The sequence below is a fragment of the Carassius auratus genome, unplaced genomic scaffold, assembly GCF_003368295.1.
Source record: "Carassius auratus strain Wakin unplaced genomic scaffold, ASM336829v1 scaf_tig00016667, whole genome shotgun sequence".
Taxonomy (NCBI): domain Eukaryota; kingdom Metazoa; phylum Chordata; class Actinopteri; order Cypriniformes; family Cyprinidae; genus Carassius; species Carassius auratus.
This window is the reverse complement of record NW_020524700.1, coordinates 329505-348335: the sequence shown is the minus strand read 5'-3', so window position 1 is coordinate 348335 and position 18831 is coordinate 329505. Positions and strand designations below refer to the sequence as shown.

General features: G+C 40.8%; 1 protein-coding gene across 2 annotated transcripts; it reads left to right on the top strand.

The window, feature by feature from the left end:
* Nucleotides 1-8258: 8258 nt before the first annotated feature.
* On the top strand, nucleotides 8259-13210 carry LOC113075284 (gastrula zinc finger protein XlCGF7.1-like). Of its 2 annotated transcripts, XR_003280909.1 has the most exons (3): nucleotides 8259-8624; nucleotides 10082-11038; nucleotides 13084-13210. XR_003280909.1 is itself a non-coding variant. In XM_026247993.1 (2 exons), the coding sequence occupies exons 1-2, from the start codon at nucleotides 8576-8578 to the stop codon at nucleotides 10933-10935; spliced, it is 903 nt and encodes a 300-aa protein (XP_026103778.1). In that variant the 5' UTR covers nucleotides 8259-8575; the 3' UTR covers nucleotides 10936-11500. The 2 variants fall into 2 exon arrangements, 1 of the variants encoding a protein (XP_026103778.1); XM_026247993.1 differs by lacking the exon at nucleotides 13084-13210 and having other exon boundaries at nucleotides 10082-11500.
* Nucleotides 13211-18831: the final 5621 nt, after the last annotated feature.

Below are 18831 nucleotides of genomic sequence, written 5' to 3'. Positions count from 1 at the left end.
GGTAAGACTGCGGTGGTCAGCACAGACACACCACTGTCAGGCACTACTGGACACTGGGGCAGAAGGTAACTTTATGGATCGTCACCTTGCACACAAGCTCCACATTCCCCTCAAAGCCCTGCCGCACCACATCACGGTCCATGCCCTCACTGGACAGCAACTCCCCACTATTTCTCACTGCACTGAGGAGATCACACTCATCACCTCTGGCAACCACTCCGAAACTATCTCATTTCACATCCTTGACACTCCCCTGGCACCAATTGTCCTCGGACACCCTTGGCTCCTTCTCCATAACCCCAAAGTAAACTGGTCCTCTAATTCCATCTTTTCTTGGTCTCGTAGGTGTCATGAGTCTTGTTTAGTGTCTGCTTGTCCGTCTGTGTCTGTGTTACAGGAGGAGGCGGTGGATTTATCTAACGTGCCCGCTGAGTACCTCCACCTGAAGGAAGTGTTCAGTAAGTCTCAAGCTGCTTCTCTTCCTCCGCATCGTCCTTACGACTGTGCCATAGAGTTATTGTCAGGTAAGTCTCCGCCTAAAGGCAAACTTTATTCACTTTCTGTGCCAGAGAGGGAGGCTATGGAGAAATATATTTCTGATTCTCTAGCTTCCAAATTCATCCGCCCTTCCTCTTCTCCTGCGGGGGCGGGGTTCTTTTTTGTGGGAAAGAAGGACGGATCACTGCGACCTTGTATTGATTACGAGAGCTGAACAACATCACGGTAAAGAATACTTATCCTTTGCCGTTGATGTCTTCAGCCTTCGAGAGGTTGCAGGGAGCGTCTATTTTCACCAAACTGGACTTACGCAATGCGTATCATTTGGTTCGGATCAGGGAGGGGATGAATGGAAGACCGCGTTGAACACCCCCAGAGGGCACTTTGAATATCTTGTCATGCCCTTCGGGCTCTCCAACTCCCCAGGGTCTTCCAGGCACTCGTCAACGACGTGCTGCGAGATATGATTGATCAGTTCATTTATGTCTACCTGGACGACATATTGATTTTTCTTCTTCTCTCCAGGAACATGTTGCAGCACGTCCGACGAGTGCTTCAGAGGTTGCTAGAGAATAGGCTTTTTGTCAAGGCGGAGAAATGCGAGTTTCATGCACAGTCTATTCCATTTTGGGTTTATCGTGTCGACTGAGGGAATACGCATGGATCCCGAGAAGGTTAGGGCTGTGGTAGAATGGCCAAGTCCAGATTCCCGTAAGGCCCTACAGAGGTTTCTGGGGTTCGCTAACTTCTACCGGCGTTTCATTCGCAATTTCAGCCAACTAGCCGCGCCTCTGACCGCCTTGACCTCCGCCAGGACTGCTTTCAGGTGGTCAAACACAGCGGAAGCTGCGTTTGCGAAACTGAAGAGCCGTTTCATTTCAGCTCCAATTCTCATTACCCCTGACGCCACACGGCAGTTCGTGGTGGAGGTCGATGCGTCAGAGGTGGGGGTAGGAGCGGTGTTATCCCAACGTTCTCCCTCAGACGACAAGGTCCACCCTTGCGCGTATTTTTCTTATCGTCTATCTCCTGCTGAGAGTAATTACGATATTGGTAACAGAGAATTGTTGGCAGTCAAGATGGCATTGGAGGAATGGCGACACTGGTTAGAAGGATCGGGGGTTCCTTTTATAGTATGGACTGACCACAAGAACTTAGAGTACATTAGCACCGCCAAAAGGTTGAACTCCAGGCAGGCTCGATGGGCACTTTTTTTCGGAAGTTTTGATTTTACTATTTCGTACCGCCCGGGTTCCAAAAATATCAAACCCGATTCCTTGTCTCGTATTTTTGACCATTCCGAACGCCCGTCCACTCCCGAGTGTATTTTTCCTGAGACATTAGTGGTCTCCACTCTCACATGGGAGATCGAATCGAAGGTCAGAACGGCCTTAGAAGGGGTAACGCCTCCGCCCGGGTGCCCACCGAACCGCTTATTTGTGCCGGAGGGATTAAGGTCCAACGTTATCCAGTGGGGACATTGCTCTAATGTGGCTTGCCATCCAGGGGTTAACCGTACTAGATTTTTAGTCAAGCAACGATTCTGGTGGCCACTTATGGCTCGCGACATTCACAATTTTGTTTTGGCTTGCTCGGTATGTGCCACTGGTAAGGCTTCCAATCGGTCTCCGGATGGGTTACTCCAACCGCTGCCGGTACCTTCAAGACCCTGGTCCCATATCGCACTAGATTTTATTACCGCCCTCCCGCCCTCCCAGGGCAACACGGTTGTTTTAACCGTGGTGGACCGGTTCTCGAAGGCCGCCCATTTTATTCCTTTGGCCAAGTTGCCCTCAGCCAAGGAGACAGCGTTGACCGTCATAGACCACGTCTTTCGTTTACATGGCCTCCCGATAGACGTGGTTTCTGACAGAGGACCCCAATTGTGTCTAAATTTTGGCGAGAATTCTGTAAATTACTAGGAGCGACTGTAAGTCTGTCCTCAGGGTTTCACCCCCAGAGCAATGGCCAGACCGAGAGAGCCAACCAAGATTTGGAAAGGGTGTTGCGATGTTTGGTCTCCAAGAATCCTTCCTCCTGGAGCCAATAATTGTCTATGGTGGAGTACGCCCACAATACCTTACCAGTATCGGCTACGGGCCTATCTCCTTTTGAGTGTAGTGTAGGGTACCAGCCACCAATTTTTCCCAGTATGGAATCCGAGGTTGCGGTCCCCTCCGTTCACGCCTTCATCCAGAGGTGCCACCGCACTTGGACCAGAGCCCGCGAGACTCTACTCCAAGTGGGGGCGCACACCAAGGCCAAAGCCGATCGCCACCGGTCTAGGCCTCCCGTATACGTCGTGGGTCAAAAGGTGTGGCTTTCTACTAAGAACATTCCTCTCCGTTCCGTTTCTAATAAACTGGCTCCCAAATTTATCGGCCCGTTTACTGTCACCAAGATCATTAGTCCGGTGACAGTCCGCCTCAAACTCCCTCCGACGTACAGGAGAATTCACCCCGCCTTTCATGTATCCAAAATAAAGCCTGTATTTTATTCTCCCATTAATCCGCCTACCCCGGTCCCTCCCCCGCCGCGTCTCGTAGATGGGGAGACCACTTATTTGGTTAATCGTATTCTGGACTCTAGAAGGAGGGGACGCGGATTTCAGTACTTGGTGGACTGGGAGGGTTACGGTCCGGAGGAGAGAAGTTGGGTACCTGCTAGGGACATCCTGGATCATTCCCTTATCGATGATTACAATCGACAGGTAAGAGATTCTGGGGACGCCAGGAGGCGTTCTTAGGAGGAGGGGTACTGTCACGGTTCGTGAATGCACCGTCTCCAGCTGTAGTCAGGTTACGTCATGTTGATTGTTTCATGTGGGTGTGGTCGCTGATCACTGATCAGCGGCAGGTGCGGCTAGTTCCCACAGACTATTTAACACCCTGTCTTTCGTTTCCTGTTTGTCTGATCGTTGTTTGTAGATCCTGGTGTTTGATGTCGTGTTCGTGTTGTTCCTGCCTTGCATTGTCGCAGTTCTGTTCGGATCCTGTAGTCACGCTTGGAATACACTCACCACTCTTGGATTATCACCGCTGTCATCGTCGTTCAACGCACCCCACGTCTCAACCCACCAGTCTGTGCTGCCACCGTGGTTCCTGCGTTACTCTCCGACCTTTCATCATCATCATACTTCTAATAAACTTACTCGTACTTGCATTTGTCTCCTGTCCTCCATTAGCGCCGTTACAACATCGACAGCAATAACAGGAACTATGTAAGGCTGCTATTTATTGACTATAGCTCAGCTTTTAATACTATAGTCCCCACAAAGCTAGCTTCCAAACTCATAGACCTCGGACTGAATTCTTCACTCTGCGACTGGATCCTTGATTTCCTCAACGGCAGACCTCAAGTGGTGAAACTAGGCCAGTACACCTCCAGCTCCATCACCCTGAACGTAGGAGCCCCACAGGGCTGTGTCCTGAGTCCTCTGCTCTACTCTCTCTACACACATGACTGCGTGTCTTCACACAGCTCCACATCCATTATCAAATTTGCTGATGATACTGTGGTTCTGGGCCTCATTCACAACAATAATGAGACCGCATACTTGGATGAGGTAGAGAAATTGACATCATGGTGCCAGGACAACTGTCTCTCTCTGAATGTGAGCAAAACTAAAGAACTGATTGTGGACTTTAGGAAGAGACAGCAGCAGCCCTATATTCCTCTTATGATCACCGGGACCCCTGTGGAGAGGGTGAGCAGCTTCAAGTACCTTGGTGTAAACATCTCAGAGGACCTGACTTGGACTACTCACAGTCAAGCACAGGTTAAGAAAGCCAGGCAAAGACTGTACCATCTGCGACAGCTGAGGAAATTCAGGGTCTCACCAGCAATCCTGAAAACTTTCTATTCTGGGGCTATAAAAAGTGTATTGACTCAGTGCATCTCAGTGTGGTATGGGAACAGCTCCAGTCAAGACTGCAAAGCCCTGCAGAGAGTTGTGCGCTTAGCTGAGCGCATTTCAGGGTATGCTCTCCCCTCTCTGCAGGACATCTACCTCAAACGCTGCAGAAGTAGAGCTGCAAAAATCATCAAAGACTCCATCCACCCCAGTAATCATATTTTCACTTTGCTGCCATCTGGTAAGCGCTTCCGTAGCCTGATGGCAAAAAATGAGAGAATCAGGAGGAGTTTCTTCCCCCAGGGCATCAGGCTCTTAAACTCTAAACCAGCCTCTTAACATCATGTCTCCACTTAATGTTCACTTTATCTTTTTACTATATTCACTACCTCACATAGACACACTGACAGTGTCACCCTGTTTTGCACAATTGCTTCTTGTACATTCCTGGGTATCTTAATATTTAAGACTACAGTAAAATGCATATATGCACATTGTACATCCCTGTACATCTTAGTATTTAAGACTACAGTCTACATTCATGCACATTATTTTGCGTTCTATATTTAATTCTACAATATACATTTTTTATATTTTATTCTTATATTTTTATTGTTTACTTTTATTTCATTCTTACATAGCTTTATTTATGTATATTTTCATCTTTGTTGTTTTCTTTTATAATTGCACTGTCCATGGAGCGGACCTGACTCACATTTCACTGCTGGTTATATATGCTATATATAATTTTGTATGTGACGAATAAAAATCTTGAATCTTGAATCTTGAATTATTATTGGTTGGATGACAACGCTCGCTCTCTTAGACAGGCGTGTCGTAAAGCAGGGAGGAGATGGAAGCATTATCATCTTACTGTGTCTCTTGAGATTTTTAAAGATTGTCTGGTTAAGTTTCAGAGCGCTGCTAATAACTGTTGGGAACGTTACTTTAAAAAAGTAATTAGTTATAGTTACTCACTACTTGTTCCAAAAAGTAACTGAGTTAGTAACTGAATTACTCTATAATAAAAGTAACGCGTTACCAGGGGAAGTAACTATTATTTGCGTTACTGTAAAAAAAAAAAAGTTGCTATATGTCAGAGATATTTTTTTATTTTTTTCAGTTTTCACAAGTCAGTTGATTTGAGTAGAACAGACAGGTGTTCGTACATAACGTTCGATATTTACTGCACGTCAACAGACAGCAAGAGTTTTATCCTGCACTTCAAGTATTATCTTTGTAAGAAAAGTGTTTTTGGCCACTATAGCTTTTGTAGATGCGTGTCACACATTACATGTACACATTACATGCACGTTCTTGCCTTTGACCACAATGAATTTGAAGTATTGCTTATATCTCCACCTTGAAATTGCCAACTTTTCATCGGATTGCTCCTAACTCGCCATTTCTGCTGCTGCTGTGAATCTCTGTGTAGCTGTTGCGTGTGTGTTTGGCGCCGCTGGCGCTGCCGCGTGTGCCGGCATGTGTATAAAAACACTGGCTCTGATTGGCTACCATGAAACACATGACTCTGCCTTAGCCAATCATAATCGCTTATCTCGTTATTAACCCACCTGCTCACTCGCTGTGTGAGCCAGGGGTGCGTTCGGATTGCATAGTTTATTAAATTAATGCATACATAACGCACCGCATTTAACGTTCAGTAATGTTAACCGCGTTGTAATGACGGGAAAAGTAATTAGTTAGATTACCCCGTTACTGAAAAAATAACATCGTTACCTAACGCCATTGTTTTAAACGCCGTTATTCCAAACACTGCTGCTAAATTAGCAAGATCGAAATATTTTTCAGACCTGATTAGCGCACACTGTCATAGACCTAGGGTTTAATTTCCACAATAAATTAATTTATTAATCCGAAATCCCAGTTCTCTAGGGAGCCATCAGCAGGGCTCTGTGAGAAATTCTTGGCATTTTTTGTTGACAAAGTGAGTGCCATTCGCTTATCTTTTACTTCACCGCTTTCAGACCTGTCTTTGAACTCGCCTGGTAGTTCATTTTTATTTTGCCATTTTCAACATGTCTCTTTAATAGAACTTTCCGATCTCGTTAACAAAATGAAGTCTACTAATTCCTCACTGGACATTGTTCCTTCTGTAATCATAAAAGCAGCTTTTCCAGTAATTGGCCCCAGTGTCCAAGTGTTGATTAACTCCTCTTTGGACACTGGTGTGGTTCCGAACTGCTTTAAGCATGCGGTTGTTCAGCCTTTGCTAAAGAAACAAGGTTTGGATGAAAGTTGCTTTAACAATTTTCGGCCTGTCTCAAAGTTATAATTTTTGTCAAAGCTTTTGGAAAAAGTTGTGCAGTTACAACTGATCACATTCTTAAATACAGCTAATTTATTAGAACCTTTTCAGTCTGGGTTCACTACTTATCACAGTATGGAGTCTGCTTTGCTTAAAGTGTTCAATGATATTTTGATGGCAGCTGATGCTGGTAAAAATGCAGTATTGATTTTACTGGATCTTACAGCTGCTTTTGATACCGTGGATCATAATGTTCTTATTTGCCGTTTAGAACATCTGATTGGTATCAGGGGCACAGCCTTACAATGGTTTAGCTCAGATCTCAAAGATAGGTCTTTTTCTGTAGAGCTAGGCAAGTTTTCCTCATCATCTGCCCCAATTACTAGTGGAGTACCTCAAGGCTCTATTCTGGGGCCGCTTCTTTTTAACTTATATAGGCGCCCTTTGGGGGATATTATCAGGAAGCACAATGTCTCTTTTCATTTATATGCTGATGATACACAGTTGTACCTCCCGCTAAAAGCTGGTGATTCCATTCAACCATTGCTGGAATGTGTCTCTGATATAAAAAAATTGGTTATCAAATAACTTTCTCCAACAGAAATTATTGTTTTTGGTCCCCCAAAAATAAGAAAGGATATTATTAAGGAGCTGGGCAATCACTTCACCTCAATTTCCTCGCAGGTTAGAAACCTGGGCGTTATCATAGATTCAGAATTATGTTTGTCCAAACAAATTAATTCTGTCGTGAGGAACAGCTTTTACCAATTACAGGTCATCTCCAAACTTAAACTGTTTTTGTCTTTTCAGGATTTGGAGAATGTTATTCATGCTTTTATCACTTCTCGTTTAGATAACTGTAATTCACTGTTCTCAGGTTGTCCTCAGTCATCGCTTTCACGCCTCCAGTTGGTACAAAATGCAGCTGCAAGGCTGCTGACTGGGGCAAAGAAATATGACCATGTCACTCCAATTTTAGCTTCTCTTCACTGGCTTCCAGTCCATTTTAGGGTTCAGTTTAAGATTTTGTTTTTAAAGCTCTTAACAATCAAGCTCCATGTTATCTTAAAGATCTTATCATCCCTTTGTCATCTACCAGACTTTTAAGATCTGCTGACAGGGCTCTTTTATCTGTCCCTTGTTCCCGTATGAAAACTAAGGGTGACAGAGCCTTTTCAGTCACTGCCCCCCGTCTGTGGAACCAATTGCTTCTAGACTGCCTCCTTGCACCTTCCATTACCATTTTTAAATCGAGGTTGAAAACATATCTTTTCTCCTTAGCATTTTAATTTCACTTCATTGCTGTTTTATTGTATTGTATGTCTTGTTTTTTTTTGTTAGTTTTTTGTTTTTTCTGTTTCCTCTTACTTTTAATTTGATTTTACATTGTTCAGCACTTTGGATAGCTTTGCTATGTTTAATGTGCTATATAAATAAAATTTACTTACTTTAATTTTTTTTTCCCTTACTTTGTTTTATATTTCTTTGCCTGTATATTAAAGAAAGATAAATGTAGGAATTTAAATACGTGGATGAAATACTTAGAAAATAAAAAGTGATACAGTTTGTGAATTATTATAAAACACTGTGATTAATTTACTAAAATCTACTTTACAAGATGGATAGATAGCTGAATATAAAGAGTTTAATAGTAGTAAATTAGTTTAAAATCATAAACGCTGTAACTGATTTTTATTGGAATTTAACAGATCTTCTCCTCCTTCAGTGAAGATCCTCCCACAACTATCAAACCTTCAGGGAAGCTCCTCCCACAACTATCACACATTCAGTGAAGATCCTCCCACAACAATCACACCATCAGTGAAGCTCCTCCCACTGCAGTTCATCAATAAATGCTGAAATATTCCCTTGAGTCTACAAGTGACAACGAGCATCAAAGCATCAGGAAGAAGTGAAATCTGCAGAGACAGAGTTTATTGAAGAACAGAGAGAACATGAGAGATCCAGAACCCTGCAGAATGAAACACACTGAAGAACAAACAGGTTGGTGTTTAATCTTGATTCTTCAGTGTTTAAACACTGTGATAGGAAAGATATATGGAGCTGTGCAATAATATAGTTGAAGCAGCAAATAGTGAAGATCCCGATATACTTCAAACTAAATCAAAAAACGAACTGATATGATGTAATTTTGAACAAAATCAGGCCAAAACGAAGTTCGTTTTGAGTTAATTTTGTCAGTTCGAAATGGCTCACCAAAGTGAATTTTCTAGGGGAGTTCTTTTGACTCCTAAACACCTTTGAGTTTCTATTGGTCCGTGGCGGTTACGCAATCTGTGGAGGTGTTCTGAAACTCCACCTTCTTTGACGTCCTTTTTTCCTCTATTCATTCCTCATTCTGCAGAGGTCATCAAGTAGAGCAACATCTCCTGAATACACTGATTGTCGAAAATTTGAGCTGCACAAATATATCCACACCTGTACAATCACTCACGGACAGACTTTAAAGATGTACAGACAGTATTTCATTCCTAGAAAGAAATAGCAATGAAGCTTGGTGTGGACGACCCGGAGTTATGCAAAAAGTGAAGCAGAGAAACATCCGAGACAAGTTTTCCAAAGCCATCAAAAGAATGAAAGGAAAGAGTAAAGATATAAGGTAGCAAGCACCAAATACAAGTTTCAAATGATTGTTGCACCATACTGCTGCTGTTGTTCTTTCAATAAACTAATTTAAAGGGTATACAGTAAAAAAAATGCCAAACGAACATATGATAATAAACCTTTGTTTTTATCAAAACAATTTGTCCCATTTAATAAAATAAATGAACGCTAATAAAATAAAGCAAAAAACTGATTCCAATATTTTTTTTCCCACATCATGCTAAAGTTTTAGACCTGAGACATTCACACATCTCATAAAGGACTGATTATGGAATGGTTCTTTTGTATTGCAAACATGATACTTGACTCTGAACTGCTGATAATCATTATTCTTTTGTCTATAATCTGACCATTGGTGCCCGTCTCACACCTAGTTTGCTTAAACTTCTTCATTTCATTGTTGTTTTGTTTAGGGGATACACGGGAGCGTTGTGACACGTTTACATTAATCTACACCCCGCCTCCAGCAGTGCGGGGGTGTCGGATAGTTCGTTAACAGTATACTGTCGCTTAAACTTTTCTAACTTCTTTTTGCCCCGACATGAAGAATGAAAACGAACTTCGTTTGAAGTATATCGAGGGACTTAAGGGTTCTTACTATAGAAACGTGGGATTTGTATTTAATGTTTTAAAATGTTTAATAATTATTATTATTAAGTGTAACTGGAAGAACAATTTACATCACTCCAGTAAAGATTCAGGGACATAACATTTGTATTTGTATCAAAATTATAAAAATATTTTGTATAGCACTTGTCTACTCTGCACTATTATATCAGGGTTAATTTTTGTCTTCTTTTAACATTTCTCTCTGTGATTTTTTACTTTTATTTTAGAGTTGATTGAAGAAAACGAGGAGCATGAAGAACTGAATAAAGAGGAGCAGAAGCAACATGTCAAAACTGGAGAAAACTCTTTGAGTTGCTCTCAAACCAAACAGAAAGATTTAAAGAAGAGAAGAGACAAGAAATCTTTCACCTGCACTCAGTGTGGAAAGAGTTTGACAAACAAACATAGTCTTGAGGTTCACATGAGGATCCACACTGGAGAGAAACCATACAGATGTGATCGTTGTGAGAAGAGTTTTACAGCATCATCAAACCTTAAGAGACACATGAACATCCACACTGGAGAGAAACTTTATGAATGTGATCAATGTTGCAAAACATTTTTGACGGCTTCAAACCTGAAGGGTCACCTGAACGTTCATTCAAAGGAGAAACCACATTCATGTTCATGTGGAAAGAGGTTTTCAAATCTGAAGAGTTTAAAAGTACATAAGAAGATACACACTGGTGTGAGAGAACATATGTGTTTTGAGTGTGAGAAGACTTTTATTAGAGCTGAAAGTTTGAAACATCACCAGTGGATCCACACTGGAGAGAAACCTCACAAGTGTTCACACTGCGACAAGAGATTCAATCAGTCAGGATCTCTGCTTACACATGAGAGGATCCACACTGGAGAGAAACCTTACAAGTGTTCACACTGTGACAAGAGATTCAGGCGGTTAGGATCCCTGAAAACACATGAAAGGATCCACACTGGAGAGAAACCGTATCACTGCACTGTATGTGGGAAGAGTTTCCGTTATTCATCTTCTCTACTTAAGCATAACAAAGAACATTCACAGTCAGTATTAGGGGATACACAGACTAATCGACTACTCGACATCAATGTTCTGCCATGATGCTTTAAGCTTGATGTTGATTAGTCGCTGGTCCTATAGATGGCACAACAGGATGCTTGAAATTGAACGGGAGAATGCACATTTTAAACAGCTTATTGTACAGGTAAATTAATCACTGTTCTAATCTAATGCGCTGCTGCACTGTAACACACACACACAGACTACAGACAGTAGCTCGTACATCACGCATGCACAGAATCATTCAGTGAGGAAATGTACTGTCATCTCTGTTCTGTTGTTTCTCAATAAAATAACTTAGAAACTGAAAATTGAAATCATATATTTCTTAATAACTAAAGCCCACAGCGTCACTACTAATACAGAGACACTGCCATGTATACGGTGACCATATAAGCCATTTTCCCAGGACGTGTCCTTGCTAGGATTGTTATATTGTCTAAAATATCCAGATTTTGGCTGTTTGTGCAGTGCAGATCGATCATTGTACGGCATTCATAAGAGCTATAGAGAGCAAAGCAGATGGCTCCTCATTGATTAAAATCACTCTCTTGGTACTTTGGTGTCATACAATGATCGGTGCACAGCGACGCTTCAAGTTGAATGAACAAACAAACACCTAACATGTAAGTGTATTTGCATTCCTTTGATCGTTCTCTGTAGATCTCACCTTCTCACACGGCACGATGCTGGACGATTGGTTGATTATGTACCATACCTGCATGTTATTGGTCAAACTACTTTGGGTGTTTTAGGCAATATAGAAATCCTGGCAAGGACGCGTCCTGGGAAAATGGCTCATATGGTCACCCTAGCCATGTAGAAATAATTCACACACACAATCGCTCTCACTAATGCATTCATACAAATGTAATCTTTACTGTGCTGCGTTATCTATATCTGATTTAGAAGGAGCAGAAATCTGTGAGAAATCAACACAAAGGCAAAAGAACTGATACAAATGAGCTGTTATAGGAGCAATAGCCATGTGTCATGTGCCATAGATAAACAATAACTACAAGTGTTATTCTTGTCATTTTACTTCATGATTTTATTAATATCATTGGGTTTTATGAGGTTCATTTTTATCATGTTTACTCTTTTTATGAAGGAAAGTAGTTTGTTTATTTTTTATATTTTACATGTGGAAAACGTTTTTATTCTGGAAGCTGAAGAAGTGTCTGTAACTTTTAAACTGCTTTACTTCATTGTTGTTTTAAAATCAAGTAGATATTCTTCCATTTCTGATGTGTTTAGAAAATCCAGATGCAAGATGTACTGTAGCATTGTAACCGATCCTCCTACTCCTGTAAGTAGGGATGGGTTCCAGAACCAAGTAGAATCTGCTCTGGGTAATGGAGGAAATAAGAAAATACACTTTATTCAATAAAATTACCATTTTTTTATTGTTACATAAACATTGTTATGAATGGTGTCTCTGTATAATATCAAAACATTATTATGTGTCTGCTATTGACAGTGCAGAAGAGAGATCTCTTTAGATCTGTGCAATTAATAGAGTTTGAGTTTGGCTTCCAATGATAATGAAAAGAAGATATTTGAGGTGAATTGATAATTGTGCTGCATTCCGTCTACCTTTCATTCACAGCGCTTTGTTCCTCCATAAAGTCCAAATATCATTGTGTAGGATCTCGGAGTGAATCAGAGCAGAACTGAAACTGATCAAGAAGCTGAATTCCACATGATTTTGCTGATTTTACATTTGATTCATTCGTTCAGTTCATGTTCAGTGACGACATTTTACTTGGTTCGCTTAGTATTATAGTAATGTTTTGAAACTATTGAAAACCACACGCACCGGCTTCTCTCTCTTGTAACAAATTCAAGCAACACTGAATATTATATTGTACATAACACTGTATATGCAGCTGCATGCCATTCACATAAAAAGCAATATTAACAAATCATTTAGTTTTGTGCCCAAAAAGGAACCGAATACCTTGAAATATAAAAATAATGTTGATCAAAATTACAACAGTTCTTCATTTCCTGCTCCTCTTACATTTGGAGATCATTGTGCCTTGTTCACGGAAAATATTCATAAAAGCACATAGAAATGATCATAACCTTGTGTAGGCCATGCTTTCAGCTTCACTTTTATGGCATTTCACCTCACATTTCTCTCAGATTTTTAAGACTTATAATGTATTTATGTAATTTTAATTTCAGACCTGATGGAGAAACATCATGTAAAAAATGGAAAAATCAATGACAAGTCACAGACTGAAAGTATCTCTTTACAGAAAAGAAAAGAGGAGAAAAGATTCACCTGTGCTCAGTGCGGAAAGAGTTTGACATGCAGGAAGAGTCTCAATATTCACATGAGGATCCACACTGGAGAGAAAGCATACACATGTGATCAGTGCGGGAAGAGTTTCAGACAACAAGGACACCTTAAGGACCACATGAACGTCCACAGTGTAGAGAAGCCGCACACGTGTGATCAATGTGGAAAGTGTTTCGCATACAAACAGAGTCTCAAGGTTCACAGGAAGATCCACACTGGAGAGAAAGCATACACATGTGATCAGTGTGGAAAGCGCTTCAGACAATCGGCACACCTTAAGGAGCACTTGAACAGCCACAATGTAGAGGAGCTGCACACATGTAACCAGTGCAACAAAACATATCTGTGGGCTTCAGGCCTGAAGAAGCACCTGAAAGTTCATTCAAAGGAGAAACCATATTCATATTTTTTATGTGGAAGCCATTCAGAAGTCTGTCAGTGGGTGTTAACAGATGCTGGAGACCATGAAGATGGATGCATAGAGGAAATGGAGGAGATAATAGTGTGATAGGTTATGTTATGTCACAAAAGGTTTGGCAACAGTTCTGGAACCAGTCAACAACCGATCATACAGGGTTGAACTGGACAGTGGTGGTGTTCTGAGGAGAAACAGAACGTACCTTAGACACACTGGCCATCAAGATCAGGTCACGAAACAAGAAAAGTTTGCTGAGAACAACAGACAAATGGAGGTTTTTTTTCTTCTGCCAAATGGTGACACAAAACCTAGATATAGAGGTAAATATGTGTTTGTTGCAATTGTGTGGGAAAAAAAAGGATTTAAAAAAATGTGATTTTTATTTACGACAGCTTTTAGTGCAACGTTGGGAAAAAAAATCTAAGATCTCAAGGGTTAAAGTCGTAAAATTTGGAGAATAAAGTCGAAATATTACGAGAATAAAGTTTAAATATTATGAGAATAAAGTCTTAATACTACAAGAATAAAGCCAAAATGTTTAGAGAATAAAGTCAAAATGTTTAGAGAATAAAGTCAAAATGTTTAGAGAATAAAGTCAAAATGTTTAGAGAATAAAGTCAAAATGTTTCAAGAATAAAGTCGAAATGTTTCGAGAATAAAGTCGTAACACGAGAATAAAGTCGTAATACGAGAATGAAGTCGAAATATCACAAAAATAAAGTTGAAATATTACGAGAATAAAGTCGTAATACTATGTGAATAAAGTCATAATACTATGAGAATAAAGTTGAAATGTTTCAAGAATAAAGTCAAAATATTACGAGAATAAAGTCATAAAACTATGAGAATAAAGTCGAAATGTTTCGAGAATAAAGTCGTAATACTACGAGAAAAAAATCTAAATATTATGAGAATAATGTCAAAATATTACGAGAATAAAGTCGAAATATTATGAGAATAAAATAGAAATGTTTCAAGAATAAAGTTGTAATACTACGAGAATAAAGTCGTAATACTACAAGAATAAAGTCGAAATATCACAAAAATAAAGTGATATTTCGACTTTATTTTTGTGATATTCTCTTTTTTTTTTCAGTGGCACTAAAACGCCATCGTATTTATTAGACTCATGTTGCAGCACGGACCTTTTTGTATATTGCACTTGGAGAAGTGAATGCTGTTCAGTAAACCACAGTCACGGGCATACAGGAGTGGTCTGAGTTATTTATTCACTCTAGCAAAGAAATGAGAGTAAAACAACCATGGCTATAAAGATTATGCAAAATAATATTCAAACCCACAGTAGACACGTTTAACATTGAATAAAGCACTTAACCCTTGTGGGTTGTTGGGGACGTTTTTGTCCACTAGGGGGTAAAGTTGAGAGTTATTTTGGCCACAACTTTCTCTGTGTTTGAGCTAATGGAATGATTTTTGGTGACAAATCTTATTTTGACCCATATTTTGGGAAAATTTTATTTTGCATAACTCTATTAATCAACTTCAGTCCTGATCAAAACTACCAAATGTTTAAAAAAAATTCCAAGATTTTAACTTTTTAATTACCAAGTTCATAAATGATGTCACTGATTTGAAAAAAAAAACAAAAAAAAAAAAAACACAAAATTACATATTTTCAATATAAAAATTTATTGTGGACTGGATATTTTTTTTTATGTTTTATCACAGTCTTGGGCATGTCAACGATTAGTAACAAAATTGGCTTTGATGCATTGTTAGTTTTTGTGCAGCATTAGATTAAAATTTTTTCTCCCTAATTAGTTGTTGGTGGCTGTTTTTGCCCCATTGACTTCCATTATAACGACATTTTTTGATTGCAAAGCCATGACACCATATAATCATGCATTCTTGGGAAGAGGTAAAAAAATATATTTTTACAGTTGATCACAAGGTGGGACCATTAACCCTTTAGATAGGCCTGTGCAAAACAAGGCTTAGTTTCTGGCTTGTATATGGAGTTACATGGAGTATAACAGCAAATTATAGTATTTGTGTGTGAGAGAGATTCTTGATTGTTGGTGGTTTTTCTTGATGGTAAAGCCAGTTTAAAACCTTAAAATCCTGTAAAAAATCTACTTTGCATTAAATTTATGAACATAATGTATTATGAACCAAAATGCAATACCAACTTCAAATAAGCTGCAGCTCGCTGGAGGGGTCAAGCTGCATAATCATTTCTAAAACTTTGGTACAAGTTGCTTGCTGCTCTTCTCACCATTAAATGACCAGCACGATGCCATGCAAGTGTTTAAATCCATGTATTTTGCTTTTGTTTAGTCTATTCCCTTGTTAAGTCTGACGTCACATAGCAGTGCTTCCGTGTCCAAACGCTCTATCAGTTACCACGAGAAAACAACAAAAGGTGCTAATATAAACTCACAATGTGATAGAATACTAGCGAAAAAGTTATAATCTTAACCTTTAACTCCATACAGACATACCAGATAGCCAGACAATGAAAATATAAATATAAAAAAATATATATAAAAATTATTTGTGTTTGGGACACTGTGAGCACGGAGGCTGTAGTGTATATCGTAAGTTTGAAAGCGTTTAGCTTAAATTATCAATATGAATAAACAATGCTCATAAATGGCTGCTGAGGTCATATTCTCAAGTGAAGCGAGTTGAGGCCTGGACCCGGAAACAGCGCTTCTTACGTCATCACTTAACAACCGAATACTTTCACCACCATTAAGCAGGTGCATAAATACACTTTTGTGTATTTATGAAACAGTCGAGCAACATAGAAGGACAGCAGCTTGTGAGTGTTTTGTCTTGTTTTCTCATCAGACTAGTGTGTGATCATCATTGCTAGAAAAGTTTTTGGTTTAAATTGTGTGTGTCTTACCCTGGTTAAATACGTGCTGAAAGTGGTGCTTGGTTTTGCGTTTGCCTATCGCGGGACTGCCTGGTTTCGATCTGCTAAATAGCGAGGCGTGGCCAAAGCCAGTGAAAGTACTTTAATTAGCTGTTTGTAAAACACTTGTCAGAAGAAACAGTCGAGCAACATAGAAGGACAGCAGCTTGTGAGTGTTTTGTCTTGTTTTCTCATCAGACTAGTGTGTGATCATCATTGCTAGAAAAGTTTTTGGTTTAAATTGTGTGTGTCTTACCCTGGTTAAATACGTGCTGAAAGTGGTGCTTGGTTTTGCGTTTGCCTATCGCGGGACTGCCTGGTTTCGATCTGCTAAATAGCGAGGCGTGGCCAAAGCCAGTGAAAGTACTTTAATTAGCTGTTTGTAAAACACTTGTCAGAAGAAACAGTCGAGCAACATAGAAGGACAGCAGCTTGTGAGTGTTTTGTCTTGTTTTCTCATCAGACTAGTGTGTGATCATCATTGCTAGAAAAGTTTTTGGTTTAAATTGTGTGTGTCTTACCCTGGTTAAATACGTGCTGAAAGTGGTGCTTGGTTTTGCGTTTGCCTATCGCGGGACTGCCTGGTTTCGATCTGCTAAATAGCGAGGCGTGTCCAGCTGACTTCAATTACAGGTAATCAGGCTTATACAAAGCACTAGGTTTCACCGCGGCAGCGGTCGCGGCAACCCTCGTGTGAAGCCTCCTCGTGTGAAGACCGACGAGTGTAAAGACAATCGACTCTACCTGCGCGACTCCACCGAGCAAGGACACTGACAGGGCACTTGAGTATTGCTTTTCTCTTTATTTACTTTTTTTGTATAGCCTCTCAAATATATCTTACACTTGTAGTCACTATGTGCTTTCAGATCTCTACTATCACTACTAACACTCGGAGAGCACGCTATGTATGTCGCAGGAAGGCCTGTCTGACAAACTTACGCCATGTCCCTCTGACCTCTACTACTATGCTCTCTATTCCAGTTGGTCTCTGGAACTGCCAGTCTGCAGTTAACAAAGCAGACTTCATTTCTTCTATTGCTACTCATTCCGGTCTCAACCTCATGGCACTGACAGAGACTTGGATCAAACCTGAAGATACTGCCACCCCTGCAGCCCTCTCCACTAATTTCACTTGTTCCCACACTCCTCGCACCACTGGGAGGGGTGGAGGTACGGGTCTCCTTATATCCAAAGAATGGAAATTTGATCTTCAGCCATCACCTACAGGTACTGGTTCATTTGAATCACATGCCATTACTGTAACCCACCCTGTTAAAATCCACTTTGTGGTCATTTATCGTCCCCCAGGTCAACTGGGAAACTTCTTGGAGGAGTTGGATGTGCTGCTATCAAACTTTCCTGAAGATGGTACTCCTCTGGTACTGCTTGGTGACTTCAACATCCACCTAGATAAACCCCAGGCTGCTGACTTCAAAACTCTGCTCACCTCATTTGATCTCAAGCTAGTGTCTACTACAGCAACTCACAAATCAGGCAACCAACTGGACCTCATCTACACGCGCTGTTGCTCTGTGGACACCTCTTCAGTTGCTCCACTGCACACCTCTGATCACTTCCTCATTACTGCTAACCTAGCACTTACTCCTGAAGTGGCACACACTCCAACGCAGGTCACCTTTCGACGGAACCTACGCTCACTCTCTCCATCTCGCCTATCTGCTGTGGTTTCATCCTCTCTTCCACCATTCTCTCAGTTTTCTGCTCTGGACACGAACAGTGCTACGGACACTCTTTGCTCCACTTTAACATCTTGCTTGGACAACTTTTGCCCACTGTTGTCTAGACCAGCACGCACTGCCCCATCTGCCCCCTGGCTGTCTGAGGTTCTCCGTGAACATCGCTCTAAACTAAGGGCTGCAGAGAGGAAATGGCAGAAATCAAAAAACTCTACGGACCTCAGTGTGTATCAATCTCTCCTCTCTTCCTTCTCTGCAAATGTCTTCACAGCTAAAACCTCCTACTACCACAACAAAATTAACAGCTGCAGTGATGCTCGGACACTATTCAAGACTTTCTCTTCTCTTCTTAATCCGCCGCCTCCGCCTCCTCCATCGACTCTTACAGCGGACGACTTTGCAGCTTTCTTCACAAATAAGACAAGATCCATCAGTGACCAATTCTCCACACCGCAGACCGAGGACAACGTCACATTGACGGATGCACACACTTTATCCTCCTTCTCCCCACTCTCAGAGATGGACGTCTCCAAAATTCTCCTGTCCAATCATCCTACTACTTGTCCACTTGATCCAATCCCCACTCACCTCCTTCAAGCGATCTCTTCTTCAGTCATACCTTCACTTACTCACA

Bases quoted from the DNA above. Each gene is read 5' to 3' on its own strand.
- LOC113075284 (XM_026247993.1), top strand. From the start codon at position 8,576: ATGAGAGATCCAGAACCCTGCAGAATGAAACACACTGAAGAACAAACA. The intron at 8,625-10,081 runs GTTGGTGTTTAA...CTTTTATTTTAG, and splicing joins ACACACTGAAGAACAAACAG to AGTTGATTGAAGAAAACGAG.